The sequence below is a fragment of the Myxine glutinosa genome, chromosome 3 (assembly GCF_964187855.1).
Source record: "Myxine glutinosa chromosome 3, kmMyxGlut1.1, whole genome shotgun sequence".
NCBI classification, from domain to species: Eukaryota; Metazoa; Chordata; class Myxini; order Myxiniformes; family Myxinidae; genus Myxine; species Myxine glutinosa.
The window spans coordinates 193,586,558-193,602,239 of NC_136263.1; the positions used below are offsets into that span (position 1 = coordinate 193,586,558).

General features: G+C 37.4%; 1 protein-coding gene across 1 annotated transcript in view; it reads right to left on the bottom strand.

The window, feature by feature from the left end:
* Nucleotides 1–15,682, bottom strand: part of LOC137424097 (uncharacterized) — a 175,100-nt gene that overhangs the window by 113,346 nt on the left and 46,072 nt on the right. The window contains exon 3 of the mRNA XM_068111564.2: nucleotides 7,646–7,681. Within this exon, the coding sequence (XP_067967665.2) occupies nucleotides 7,646–7,681 (36 nt within the window). The remainder of the gene's footprint in view (nucleotides 1–7,645; nucleotides 7,682–15,682) is intronic.

Genomic DNA, 15,682 nt, shown 5'->3' on the forward strand with positions numbered 1-15,682 from the left:
ATTCTAAAGGGTCATTCTAAAGGGTGATTCGAAAGGATAATTCTAAAGGATAATTCTAAAAGGTAATTCTAAAAGGTAATTCTAAAGGGTGATTCTAAAGGGTGATTCCAAAGGGTAATTCTAAAGGGTAATTCTAAAGGGTAATTCTAAAGGGTCATTCTAAAGGGTCATTCTAAAGGGTGATTCGAAAGGATATTTCTAAAGGATAATTCTAAAGGATAATTCTAAAGGATAATTCTAAAAGGTAATTCTAAAGGGTAATTCTAAAAGGTGATTCTAAAGGGTGATTCTAAAGGGTGATTCTAAAGGGTGATTCTAAAGGGTAATTTTAAAGGGCAATTCTAAAGGGTAATTCTAAAGGGTATTTCTAAAGGGTAATTTTAAAGGGTAATTCTAAAGGGTAATTTTAAAGGATAATTCTAAAGGGTAATTATAAAGGGTAATTTTAAAGGATAATTCTAAAGGGTGATTCTAAAGGGTAATTATAAAGGGTAATTATAAAGGGTGATTCTAAACTCTAAAGGGTATTTATAAAGTGTGATTCTAAAGGGTAATTATAAAGGGTGATTCTAAAGGGTGATTATAAAGGGTGATTCTAAACTCTAAAGGGTAATTATAAAGTGTGATTCTTAAGGGTGATTATAAAGGGTGATTCTAAACTCTAAAGGGTAATTATAAAGTGTGATTATAAAGGGTAATTATAAAGTGTGATTCTAAAGGGTAATTATAAAGGGTGATTCTAAACTCTAAAGGGTAATTATAAAGTGTGATTATAAAGGGTGAATCTAAACTCTAAAGGGTATTTATAAAGTGTGATTCTTAAGGGTAATTATAAAGGGTGATTCTAAAGGGTAATTATAAAGTGTGATTCTAAAGGGTAATTATAAAGGGTGATTCTAAAGGGTAATTATAAAGGGTGATTCAAAACTCTAAAGGGTAATTATATAGGGTAATTCTAAAGGGTGATTCTAAACTCTAAAGGGTAATTATAAAGTGTGATTCTAAAGGGTAATTATAAAGGGTGATTCTAAACTCTGAAGGGTAATTATAATGGGTAATTCTAAAGGGTGATTCTAAAGGGTCATTCCAAAGGGTGATTCGAAAGGATAATTCTAAAGGATACTTCTAAAAGGTAATTTTAAAGGGTAACTCTAAAGGGTAATTTTAAAGGGTAGTATTCTAAAGGGTGATTATAAAGGGTAATTCTAAAGGGTAATTTTAAAGGGTAATTCTAAAGGGTAATTCTAAAGGGTAATTCTAAAGGGTAATTCTAAAGGGTAATTTTAAAGGGTAGTATTCTAAAGGGTGATTATAAAGGGTAATTCTAAAGGGTAATTCTAAAGGGTAATTCTAAAGGGTAATTCTAAAGGGTAATTCTAAAGGGTAATTTTAAAGGGTAGTATTCTAAAGGGTGATTATAAAGGGTAATTCTAAAGGGTAATTCTAAAGGGTAATTCTAAAGGGTAATTCTAAAGGGTAATTCTAAAGGGTAATTCTAAAGGGTAATTCTAAAGGGTAATTTTAAAGGGTAGTATTCTAAAGGGTAATTCTAAAGGGTAATTCTAAAAGGTAATTCTAAAGGGGAGTATTCTAAAGGGTGATTATAAAGGGTAATTCTAAAGGGTAATTCTAAAGGGTAATTTTAAAGGGTAATTCTAAAGGGTAATTCTAAAGGGTAATTCTAAAGGGTAATTTTAAAGGGTAGTATTCTAAAGGGTAATTCTAAAGGGTAATTCTAAAGGGTAATTCTAAAGGGTAATTCTAAAGGGTAATTTTAAAGGGTAGTATTCTAAAGGGTAATTCTAAAGGGTAATTCTAAAAGGTAATTCTAAAGGGGAGTATTCTAAAGGGTGATTATAAAGGGTAATTCTAAAGGGTAATTTTAAAGGGTAATTCTAAAGGGTAATTCTAAAGGATAATTCTAAAAGGTAATTATAAAGGGTGATTCTAAACTCTAAACGATGATTATAAAAGGTAATTATAAAGGGTGGTTCTAAACTCTAAACGATGATTATAAAAGGTAATTATAAAGGGTAATTCTAAAGGGTGATTCTAAACTCTAAAGGGTAATTATAAAGGGTGATTCTAACTCTAAAGGGTGATTATAAAGGGTGATTATAAAGGGTGATTCTAAACTCTAAAGGGTAATTATAAAGGGTGATTCTAAACTCTAAAGGGTAATTATAAAGGGTGATTCTAAAGGGTGATTATAAAGGGTGATTCTAAACTCTAAAAGGTAATTATAAAGTGTGATTCTAAAGGGTAATTATAAAGGGTGATTCTAAAGGGTGATTATAAAGTGTGATTCTAAAGGGTGATTATAAAGGGTGATTCTAAACTCTAAAGGGTAATTATAAAGTGTGATTCTAAAGGGTGATTCTAAACTCTAAAAGGTAATTATAAAGTGTGATTCTAAAGGGTAATTATAAAGGGTGATTCTAAAGGGTAATTATAAAGGGTGATTCTAAAGGGTGATTATAAAGTGTGATTCTAAAGGGTGATTATAAAGTGTGATTCTAAAGGGTGATTATAAAGGGTGATTCTAAACTCTAAAGGGTAATTATAAAGTGTGATTCTAAAGGGTGATTATAAAGGGTGATTCTAAAGGGTGATTATAAAGGGTGATTCTAAACTCTAAAGGGTAATTATAAAGGGTGATTCTAAAGGGTGATTATAAAGTGTGATTCTAAAGGGTGATTATAAAGTGTGATTCTAAAGGGTGATTATAAAGGGTGATTCTAAACTCTAAAGGGTGATTATAAAGGGTGATTATAAAGGGTGATTCTAAACTCTAAAAGGTAATTATAAAGTGTGATTCTAAAGGGTAATTATAAAGGGTGATTCTAAAGGGTAATTATAAAGGGTGATTCTAAAGGGTGATTATAAAGTGTGATTCTAAAGGGTGATTGTAAAGTGTGATTCTAAAGGGTGATTATAAAGGGTGATTCTAAACTCTAAAGGGTAATTATAAAGTGTGATTCTAAAGGGTGATTATAAAGGGTGATTCTAAAGGGTGATTATAAAGTGTGATTCTAAAGGGTGATTATAAAGGGTGATTCTAAAGGGTAATTATAAAGTGTGATTCTAAAGGGTGATTATAAAGGGTGATTCTAAAGGGTGATTATAAAGTGTGATTCTAAAGGGTGATTATAAAGGGTGATTCTAAACTCTAAAAGGTAATTATAAAGTGTGATTCTAAAGGGTAATTATAAAGGGTGATTCTAAACTCTAAAGGGTAATTATAAAGGGTGATTCTAAAGGGTGATTATAAACTCTAAAGGGTAATTATAAAGTGTGATTCTAAAGGGTAATTATAAAGGGTGATTCTAAACTCTAAAGGGTAATTATAAAGTGTGATTCTAAAGGGTAATTATAAAGGGTGATTCTAAACTCTAAAGGGTAATTATAAAGTGTAATTCTAAAGGGTAATTATAAAGTGTGATTATAAAGTGTGATTCTAAAGGGTGATTATAAAGTGTGATTCTAAAGGGTGATTATAAAGTGTGATTCTAAAGGGTGATTATAAAGGGTGATTCTAAACTCTAAAGGGTAATTATAAAGTGTGATTCTATAGGGTAATTATAAAGGGTGATTCTAAAGGGTGATTATAAAGTGTGATTCTAAAGGGTAATTATAAAGGGTGATTCTAAACTCTAAAGGGTATTTATAAAGTGCGATTCTAAAGGGTAATTATAAAGGGTGATTCTAAAGGGTGATTATAAAGGGTGATTCTAAACTCTAAAGGGTAATTATAAAGTGTGATTCTAAAGGGTAATTATAAAGGGTGATTCTAAACTCTAAAGGGTAATTATAAAGTGTGATGATAAAGGGTAATTATAAAGTGTTATTCTAAAGGGTAATTATAAAGGGTAATTCTAAAGGGTGATTCTAAACTCTAAAGGGTAATTATAAAGTGTGATTCTAAAGGGTGATTATAAAGGGTGATTCTAAAGGGTGATTATAAAGTGTGATTCTAAAGGGTGATTATAAAGTGTGATTCTAAAGGGTGATTATAAAGTGTGATTCTAAAGGGTGATTATAAAGGGTGATTCTAAACTCTAAAGGGTGATTCTAAAGGGTGATTATAAAGGGTGATTCTAAACTCTAAAAGGTAATTATAAAGTGTGATTCTAAAGGGTAATTATAAAGGGTGATTCTAAAGGGTGATTATAAAGTGTGATTCTAAAGGGTGATTATAAAGTGTGATTCTAAAGGGTGATTATAAAGGGTGATTCTAAACTCTAAAGGGTAATTATAAAGTGTGATTCTAAAGGGTGATTATAAAGGGTGATTCTAAAGGGTGATTATAAAGTGTGATTCTAAAGGGTGATTATAAAGGGTGATTCTAAAGGGTAATTATAAAGTGTGATTCTAAAGGGTGATTATAAAGGGTGATTCTAAAGGGTGATTATAAAGTGTGATTCTAAAGGGTGATTATAAAGGGTGATTCTAAACTCTAAAAGGTAATTATAAAGTGTGATTCTAAAGGGTAATTATAAAGGGTGATTCTAAACTCTAAAGGGTGATTATAAAGGGTAATTCTAAAGGGTGATTCTAAACTCGAAAGGGTAATTCTAAAGGGTGATTCTAAAGGGTAATTATAAAGGGTGATTCTAAACTCTAAAGGGTAATTATAAAGGGTGATTCTAAAGGGTGATTATAAACTCTAAAGGGTAATTATAAAGTGTGATTCTAAAGGGTAATTATAAAGGGTGATTCTAAACTCTAAAGGGTAATTATAAAGTGTGATTCTAAAGGGTAATTATAAAGGGTGATTCTAAACTCTAAAGGGTATTTATAAAGGGTGATTCTAAAGGGTGATTATAAAGGGTGATTCTAAAGGGTGATTATAAAGGGTGATTCTAAACTCTAAAGGGTAATTATAAAGTGTAATTCGAAAGGGTAATTATAAAGTGTAATTCTAAAGGGTGATTATAAAGTGTGATTCTAAAGGGTGATTATAAAGTGTGATTCTAAAGGGTGATTATAAAGTGTGATTCTAAAGGGTGATTATAAAGGGTGATTCTAAACTCTAAAGGGTAATTATAAAGTGTGATTCTAAAGGGTAATTATAAAGGGTGATTCTAAAGGGTGATTATAAAGTGTGATTCTAAAGGGTAATTATAAAGGGTGATTCTAAACTCTAAAGGGTATTTATAAAGTGTGATTCTAAAGGGTAATTATAAAGGGTGATTCTAAAGGGTGATTATAAAGGGTGATTCTAAACTCTAAAGGGTAATTATAAAGTGTGATTCTAAAGGGTAATTATAAAGGGTGATTCTAAACTCTAAAGGGTAATTATAAAGTGTGATGATAAAGGGTAATTATAAAGTGTTATTCTAAAGGGTAATTATAAAGGGTGATTCTAAACTCTAAAGGGTAATTATAAAGTGTGATTCTAAAGGGTAATTATAAAGGGTGATTCTAAACTCTAAAGGGTAATTATAAAGGGTAATTCTAAAGGGTGATTTTAAGGTCTAAAGGGTGATTATAAAGGGTAATTCTAAAGGGTGATTCTAAACTCTAAAGGGTGATTATACAGGGTAATTCTAAAGGGTGATTCTAAGCTCTAAAGGGTGATTATAAAGGGTAATTCTAAAGGGTGATTCTAAACTCTAAAGGGTGATTATAAAGGGTAATTATAAAGGGTAATTCTAAAGGATGATTCTAAACTCTAAAGGGTGATTATAAAGGGTAATTATAAAGGGTAATTCTAAAGGGTGATTCTAAACTCGAAAGGGTAATTCTAAAGGGTGATTCTACGGGTCCGAGGTACTTTATGATGCTCTTTTGGGGATTGCTGGCTCGTCCCGTTGAATTTGTAACGTTGAGTGGTGTAAAGCATGTATGAATTGAGAGACAGGTTGAGAGAAAAATAAGGAGGGAGAGAGGGGGAGATAGAGGGGTAGAGAGAGAGAGAGAGAGAGAGAGAGAATGAGATAGAGAGAAGGCGATAAGGAGAGGGAGAGAGGGAGAGAGAAGGAGAGGGAGAGAGAAGGAGAGGGAGAGAGAAGGAGAGGGAGAGAGAAGGAGAGGGAGAGAGAAGGAGAGGGAGAGAGAAGGAGAGGGAGAGAGAAGGAGAGGGAGAGAGAAGGAGAGGGAGAGAGATGGAGAGGGAGAGAGATGGAGAGGGAGAGAGATGGAGAGGGAGAGAGATGGAGAGGGAGAGAGATGGAGAGGGAGAGAGATGGAGAGGGAGAGATAGAAGGAGAGGGAGAGAGAAGGAGAGGGAGAGAGATGGAGAGGGAGAGAGATGGAGAGGGAGAGAGATAGAGAGAGATAGAGAGAGATAGAGAGAGATAGAAAGAGATAGAGAGAGATAGAGAGAGATAGATAGAGATAGAGATAGAGATAGAGATAGAGATAGAGATAGAGATAGAGATAGAGAGAGAGAGAGAGAGAGAGAGAGAGAGAGAGAGAGAGAGAGAGAGAGAGAGAGAGAGAGAGAGAATGAGATAGAGAGAAGGTGATAAGGAGAGGGAGAGAGGGAGAGCAAAGGAGAGGGAGAGAGAAGGAGAGGGAGAGAGAAGGAGAGGGAGAGAGAAGGAGAGGGAGAGAGATGGAGAGGGAGAGAGATGGAGAGGGAGAGAGAGGGAGAGAGAAGGAGAGGGAGAGAGAAGGAGACAGAGACAAAGATTATAATTTATAAGGAAAAGAGAAGAGTCACAAAGGGGGTTCGACTCTTCTTCACAAACAACGCATAATCCCTCTTCACTGATAAGAGGGGAGAGGTAATTTAGCTACACAATACACTACGGATTTTTAACAGGTTGGTATGTGCCTCCCCGGGGTCTCCGAAAACGGTCACAATATTCAACAACCGTTGTTTGTGAACTTTTCTTCCTTTATCTATCTATAATTCCACTAATCTGTGTGTGTGTGTGTGTGTGTGTATGTGTGTATGTCTGTGTGTGTGTTTGTTTGTCTGTGACCGCTGTTTCTCGACAACCACGGGTCCGATATACTTGCAACTTGCCAGGTATATTGCTGGCGACCCGAGGATGTGCCTTTTCAAGGTTTGAAATTAATCGGACAAGTAGTTACCGAGCTATGTCCAAAAAACGATTCAACCAATCAGAGAGCAGCGAGCTATCACGTGTGCCGAACGTGGCGAACAGACTCTGCCTCGGACGGCACATTTGAGAGCGTATTCATTTATTTCACGTTGGCAAACTATGTTGGCGTTAAACTATGTTTTAAAACTAATTAAAACTAATTTGCGATTCTTTCGCTTTCCTGCCCGTTTGTGCACGCTATGGCGATTTCTTTACCAAACTCCGCAAGCCGTTCGCTTTGGACCAAACCATTTCATGTAAATAGAGGGGGGGGATTGTCACCGTACTCGCAAGCCGTTCGCTTTGGACCAAACCATTTCATGTAAATAGAGGGGGGGGATTGTCACCGTACTCGCAAGCCGTTCGCTTTGGACCAAACCATTTCATGTAAATAGAGGGGGGGATTGTCACCGTACTCGCAAGCCGTTCGCTTTGGACCAAACCATTTCATGTAAATAGAGGGGGGGGGGATATAATTTTAGATATATATATAGTACGGGCATGCCCTAGTAAATGATAAAGCTGCTACATAGATTATTATTCACTCTTTTATGGTCATCCTACTGATGACGAAAGTTTTGTTCACTTACCAGTAGACCCATTCGACCGGGTGTGCCTGGCTTTCCCTGAAAAAAAGTTTTTTAAACATTAAATCAGATCAAATTATTTTAAACACAAAATCTTTTATAAAGAAACAAAATGAAAATCAGAATTAATGTTCCACCCAACCCTCATGAAAAGGGAGGGGGGGGGGCAGGAGTAATGAAATGGAAACAGACAAGAGAAGAAGAGATAAAGAACGGGCCAACTAAGTGAGAAAGTTCGAAACTTCTTCTCCGAAAGTGCTGATGGGATTTTTTTTTTTTTTTTTTTTTTTGTATACAAGATCGAGGCTCGTGAAAGAGCGAACATTAATCACACAGAAAGACAAACAGACACATAAAACAAATAACATCGGGAGCGGTAGACAAGATGGGGAGAGAGGGGGAAGGACACAAACACAACATTTGAGAGCAGGGACCGAGAGACATGGAGACATCGAGAGATCTGTGGGAGGGAGAGGGCTTTGGGGGGGAGGCATGTGAAGGGGGGGAGGCATGTGAAGGGGGGGAGGCATGTGAAGGGGGGGGGTGGGAGAGGTATAAACATATGGACACTGCCAGGATTTCCAGGAAATAAGTTGGAATTTCAAACAAGGTGGATCTGGGGTGAATTAGTGGGGGTAGAAAAGATCAAGGTTATGGATGGGGGAAGATAAGAGATGGTGGTGAACAGCTGTTTTAAAGACCTGGAGGGAGGAGAGGGATTGAAGGGAGTGTGGGAGTTTGTTCCACAGGCGGGAGAAAAGAGGAATGAAAGAGTGAAGGTGAGCAGAGAGCCGAGATTTCGGCAGTTTAACCATCAGAGGGTTGCTGGCAGATCTTGTGCGACCTGTAGGAATATTTGGGGGACAGAGCACAGAGAGAGCTGGGGGAGCAAGGCCGGAGAGGAGTCGGTAGAAGACAGAAAGACCACCTACCTGCCTGCGGTGAGTGAGTGAAAGGCCCTCAGAGATAGCTTCATCGCGGGAGATTCCAATGATTTTGAAAGCTTTGGATTCAACAGCGTGAAGCCGAGCCAGGTGTGAGGCAGGAGCACCAGCCCATAGGGGAGAACAGTTTTGTGACCAAATTTGGCACAAATGACACTTGTTATGTTGTGACAAAAGTTTGTTCACAGCATTAAAAACGTCGGGGTCTAAGGGGGTCTATCGTGGGTCAAAGTGAATCCAGGTTTGACTCCCCAAAATAGGAATTCGCTTTTTCCTCAGATTATACACACACAATTTCGAAGAAACTTCACCACAACCTTCATCACCCGTGATGTATCAAAGTTTGTTCACAGCATTTAAAAAACGGGCCCTGAGGGGGGGGGGGGGCGTTTCCCCCAAAATAGGTTTTTTTGTTTGTTTATTTAAAGTCTTTTGATTATGTTAGTATGATTCTACATGCTGCCCCGTCTTCTAGCAACCATTAAAATGGGTTTAAAATACCTATAGTCAGTGCAGTATCGTTTATTCTACCAGGTGAGAACCAGGGGTATTGCCTCTATATTTTTTCCCTTTGTTCTAATGTAAATTGTCTTTTATTCCTTTGTTTTAATGTAAAATGCTTTTATTCATTTGTTCAAATGCAAACTGTCTTTTATTCCGTTGCTTTAATGCAAAATGCTTTTATTCCTTTTTTTCAATGTAAGATGCTTTTATTCCTTTTTTTCAATGTAAGATGCTTTTATTCCTTTGTTTTAATGTTAACTGTCTTTTATTCCTTTGTTTTAATGTAAAATGCTTTTATTCCTTTTTTTCAATGTAAGATGCTTTTATTCCTTTGTTTTAATGTTAACTGTCTTTTATTCCTTTGTTTTAATGTTAACTGTCTTTTATTCCTTTGTTTTAATGTTAACTGTCTTTTATTCCTTTGTTTTAATGTTAACTGTCTTTTATTCCTTTGTTTGAATGTTAACTGTCTTTTATTCCGTTGTTTTAATGTAAAATGCTTTTATTCCTTTTTTTCAATGTAAGATGCTTTTATTCCTTTGTTTTAATGTTAACTGTCTTTTATTCCGTTGTTTTAATGTTAACTGTCTTTTATTCCGTTGTTTTAATGTAAAATGCTTTTATTCCTTTGTTTTAATGTTAACTGTCTTTTATTCCTTTGTTTTAATGTTAACTGTATTTTATTCCTTTGTTTTAATGTTAACTGTCTTTTATTCCTTTGTTTTAATGTTAACTGTCTTTTATTCCGTTGTTTTAATGTTAACTGTCTTTTATTCCGTTGTTTTAATGTAAAATGCTTTTATTCCTTTTTTTCAATGTAAGATGCTTTTATTCCTTTGTTTTAATGTTAACTGTCTTTTATTCCGTTGTTTTAATGTAAAATGCTTTTATTCCTTTTTTTCAATGTAAGATGCTTTTATTCCTTTGTTTTAATGTTAACTGTCTTTTATTCCGTTGTTTTAATGTAAAATGCTTTTATTCCTTTTTTTCAATGTAAGATGCTTTTATTCCTTTGTTTTAATGTTAACTGTCTTTTATTCCGTTGTTTTAATGTAAAATGCTTTTATTCCTTTTTTTCAATGTAAGATGCTTTTATTCCTTTGTTTTAATGTTAACTGTCTTTTATTCCGTTGTTTTAATGTAAAATGCTTTTATTCCTTTTTTTCAATGTAAGATGCTTTTATTCCTTTGTTTTAATGTTAACTGTCTTTTATTCCTTTGTTTTAATGTTAACTGTCTTTTATTCCTTTGTTTTAATGTTAACTGTCTTTTATTCCTTTGTTTTAATGTTAACTGTCTTTTATTCCTTTGTTTTAATGTTAACTGTCTTTTATTCCTTTGTTTTAATGTAAAATGCTTTCATTCATTTGTTCAAATGTAAACTGTCTTTTATTCCGTTGCTTTAATGTAAAATGCTTTTATTCCTTTTTTTCAATGTAAGATGCTTTTATTCCTTTGTTTTAATGTTAACTGTCTTTTATTCCTTTGTTTTAATGTTAACTGTCTTTTATTCCTTTGTTTTAATGTTAACTGTCTTTTATTCCTTTGTTTTAATGTTAACTGTCTTTTATTCCTTTGTTTTAATGTAAAATGCTTTCATTCATTTGTTCAAATGTAAACTGTCTTTTATTCCGTTGCTTTAATGTAAAATGCTTTTATTCCTTTTTTTCAATGTAAGATGCTTTTATTCCTTTGTTTTAATGTTAACTGTCTTTTATTCCTTTGTTTGGATGTAAAATGCTTTTATTCTTTTGTTTTAATGTAAAATGCTTTTATTCTTTTGTTTTAATGTAAAATGCTTTTATTCTTTTGTTTTAATGTAAAATGCTTTTGTTCCTTTAAAAAAAATGTAAACTGTCTTTTATTATTCCTTTGTTTAAAACAATTCCTTTGTTTTAATGTAAAATGTTTTTAAACCTTTGTTTTAAGGTAAAATGTTTTTTATTCCTTTGTTTTAATGGAAAATGTTTTTTTCCCTTTGTTTTAATGTAAACTGTCTTTTATTCCTTTGTTTGGATGTAAAATGCTTTTATTCCTTTGTTTTAATGTAACTGCCTTTTATTATTTTGTTTTAACGTAAAATGTTTTTATTCCTTCGTTTTAATGTAAAAAAATTAATTGTTTTGCTTTTTTTTACACCGCAGGGTGACACGGATGACCAAACGAGCTTTACTCCCAGTCGTTCAACCAAAAATGACGGTATTCGTCACACGCGAGGGAAAGGAGGATGATGAACTTACCTGGTCGGCTTCCACCCGACATCTCCGCACCTGGATAAATTAACTCAAACGACGCAGGATTAAAATGCACAAAAATACTGGCTTTATCAAAGAAAATGCCAGTCACACAATAATGCACGATAAAACTATGATACCTAAATGGAGCGCTCCCACACAGACTCGATTACAACACAATCGGAAAAATAACTGTAAAAAATAATGTGTTTGTGTGGCACTTAGCTCTAATCGGCTCTTGAACCTCATCAGGAATTGTCAAAACCCCCTCGCGTCCTTAGCGGCAAAACCGCAGGCTACGCAGGCTGCACTGAGACTACACGTCTTTGTCGTCCGTGCACGGGAAACTGCAGTCGAAGGGAATCATTGTCTACCCCCTACCAACAACAACACAACAACACAACAACAACAACATGCATTTTAAGGACATTTTCCCTGCTAGAGCGGGGGTTAGCCTTGCGGTCCCCATGACAATCTTCTCCATTTTGCCCTATTTTCTGCATCTCTCCTTGTTAACCCCCTTGCCCGCATTTCTTCTTCCACCATCTTTAGCCAAGTCTTTCTCGGTCTTCCCCGTCCTCTACTTCCTTCTACATTCATTTCCATCACTCTTCTCAGCCAGTCACTTTCATCCTTCCTCAACACATGACCAAACCATCTCAACCTGTTCCTCTTCACAGCATCAATCACAGGCTCTATTCCCATAATCTTTCGCAATTCATCATTTGTCTTCCTCTCTCTCAACAATACTCTGCACATCCACCGAACCATTCGCATTTCCACCCTTTCCAGCCTTCGTTGCTGCTCTACATTCATGACCCATGTCTCGCTCCCATAAATCATAACGCTTCTCACACATGCAGCATACACCTTTCCCTTCAGCTTCAACGACACTCCCCTCCTCATCAGCACGCCACTCAGTTCCCGAAACTTCTTCCATGCACATCTCACTCCAGCAACCGTTGCCGTGTCTGATCCACCTTCTCCATTCAGCATGTCTCCGAGGAAGCAAAATGTTTTTACACCTTCCAGCTTCACGCCGTCTCCAAGATCCATCTCAACATTTCCTCCATCTGCAGCTCCCTATGTGCACACCTTACATTTGAATGTAGCTGCCACACTGGTTAATGACCCTCTTAGACCAGTACATTTTTGATGAACCCACTCAGCGCACATTGTACATTGAATGGAGTTCACTCCGACACCCTTCCTGCACACAGCACATGGCCACTTCCCAGTTCTTTCCACATCACCACATGCTTTACCACTTGCCATCACCTTTGTCTTTCGTATATTCACATTCAGACCTTTTGTCTCCATACATTCCTTCCACTTGTTCATCTTTTCCTTCAGTCCATCCATACTTTCCGCAATCAACACCAGATCATCTGCATACAACAACTCCCACGGTAAACCCTCCTTTACGTTCTGAGCCAGCACCTCCATCACAGCTACAAATAGTAGTGGACTTAGTACCGACCCCTGATGCACTCCCACCTTCACCTCAAACTCACCACTGTTCCCGTCCTTCGTCCTTACAGCTGTGAGCGCTCTTTTGTACATTGCCATCACTACTCTGATCAACCATTCCTCCACTTCTAACTTCCTCAATGCCCATGTCAATACTTCGCGTGGAACCCTATCGAATGCTTTCTCCAGATGAACAAACCCAAGAAACAACTTCTTCCTCTTCTCCATGTACTTCTCCTGCAACTGCCTCACAATAAAGAGTGCGTCTGTCGTTCCTCTTCCTGGCATAAATCCAAACTGCATTTCGTCGATCTTCACCTTCTTCTTTATCCTCCTCTCCAACACCCTCTCCAATACCTTCATTCCATGCTCCAATAACTTTATCGCTCGGTACAAGCCACACTCCAGAGGGTCACCTTTCCCCTTGTATAGAGGGACGAGGGTACTCAGTTCCCAATCTACCAGAATGCGGCCTTCTTTCACCACCAGATTACAGATCTCTGTCATTCTCTTCACACCCCAACTTCCTGCTGCCTTCAACATATCTCCCACCACTCCCGTCGGCCCTCCCGCTTTTCTACTCTTCATTGCTTTTATCGCTTCCTCAACTTCCTCCTCAGTTATCTTCTCTGCCAGTCCTAAAACTGGGTTACTCTCTATGTTGCCATCCCATTCATTCTCTGTATTCAACAGCATTTCCATATATATTTTCCATCTTCCTTTAATTCCATCTGGGTCCACAACGATTTGTCCCACTTCATCCTTCAAGCAACTCACTCACCCCCATCACATCACACCTCTCTTTCGCTATCTGCTTTGCAATCCTGAATACCGCTCTCTGACCCTCTTCCGAATCCAAGTGTTCTCCGAACGTTTTCCTACATGCCTCCTGTGCCTTTGCTACCTCTTTCTTTGCAGCATAGTTGGCTGCCTTATAACTTTCATGCTCTGCTTTTTCTGCTCCCGTACCCTTCGCCTTCTGCCACTCCTTGAACTTCTTCCTCTTCTCGTCAATCCTCTTTCCAACTTCATCATCCCACCACCATGTTTCCAAGGTCCTTTTGTCCATCCACATACTTCACCAACGGCTCCCAACAGACTATCTTTCATTGACACCCAACCACGTTCAAGTTCAACCACATCATCCTCTACCCTACTCAACCTCTCTTTTAATGCCTCCCTTTCTGTCACCTCTTTCAACCTCCACACCTTCATTCTCGGTTGGTACTTCACCCGCCGAGCTCTCCTCGCACCTTTCACCCTTATGTCGCAGACAACCAAGTGGTGCTGTGAAACAGCCTCCTCCCCCGGGATCACCTTTGTGTCCCGGAGGTGCCCCCTATCTCGCCTACGCACCATCAGGTAGTCAACGGTTGTCGTCGACCCACCTGACGTGTATGTAACAAGCTTATTATCCCCTTTCTGGAACTGAGTGTTACAAATCAACAATTCAGCTCCATCAGCAAACTCCAAAATCCTTTCACCTTCTCCATTTCTCACACCATATCCGTAACCCCCATGAACTCCCTCAAAACCGTCCATACTCCTTCCCACATGTCCATTTAGGTCTCCTCCTACCACAACAACTTCCTCATCTTTCACGTTTTCCATCAGCTTCTCTATCGCACACCAGAACTTGTCCTTCTCTTCATCGCTCTGACCAACCTGCGGAGCATATCCCGAGATGACGTTCACCAAGAGCTTTCCAATCATCATTTTCACCATCATCAACCTATCACTCACTCTAGTCACACTCACCACACTGTCTACAAACTCCTCAGAAAACAGGACACCAACACCATTCACGCCCTCCAGGCACCCTTGCCACACAAACTTGTATTTCTGTCCCTGCCTACCCTTCACCATTCTCACACCACTTCCCTTCCATCTCGTCTCTTGCACACAACATATGTCCACTATTCTTCTGACCAATACTTCCACCACTTCTCCTGATCTCCGTGTCATTGTCCCTACATTCCATGTCCCAAACCTCAGAAACCGATCTCCACTTCGGGCTGTACCCTGCCCATATGTTGTAATTGTCATGGTTCTCTTTTTGAGGCAATGTTTTTATGGCCGGATGCCCTTCCTGACGCCAACCCTCTTTGTCGCCTCTTACGACACGTAGGGATACGGTGTACCTATTCTAACCAGGGTACACACCGGGATAAAGCTTTAAATAAAACCAAACGGGTTTAATCCCGAACAAATAAACGGAGAATGAAATCAATAATAACTATATACAATAAAGTAAAATAATCAGATAAAAACTAAGGCGTCAAGTCACAAGCACAGACGAGGCGAGGGACACAAAATGGCGACTTATCTGATATCTCTGCTCTTTCAGATGACACAAGCTTCCCAAGAGAAACCAGCACCCAAAGCATTTTGAACAAAACCTGGTGTCCATGTTGCATTCAGTGCCGTAAGCTTGCTTTGATAGAGCTATTTTTGGTGACGCATTTTTGTGAGCTCAATGAACTCAACGAAAACGGAATTATGTACAAAAATAAACAGGTTTATTACCACGGATGCCGATAATACAAAATAAAACGTGCCAGTCTAATCCCTCTAACTGGAGCGCTCCTATTACAGACACACACACATACAGATGGGGAGGAGAGATGAAAAATAAACGTTGTGTGTTTTATCATGCACTTAGCTCTGATCCTTCGGTGCGTCGTCTGCAATCGCCCAGGCCCCCCGTTCCCGTGCGGGGATAAGGCCTGTCTACCCCCTACCAACATAACAATATTGTTAGGTTTGTGAAGGGGGTAGGCAATGGATCACCTTAGGGCCAGGTAGAGTATATAGATTACCGTGCTCGGTATGTCACGATGAAGAAGAAGAAACCACATGTATCATAAGTAGGAAATTCGTTTAGACCG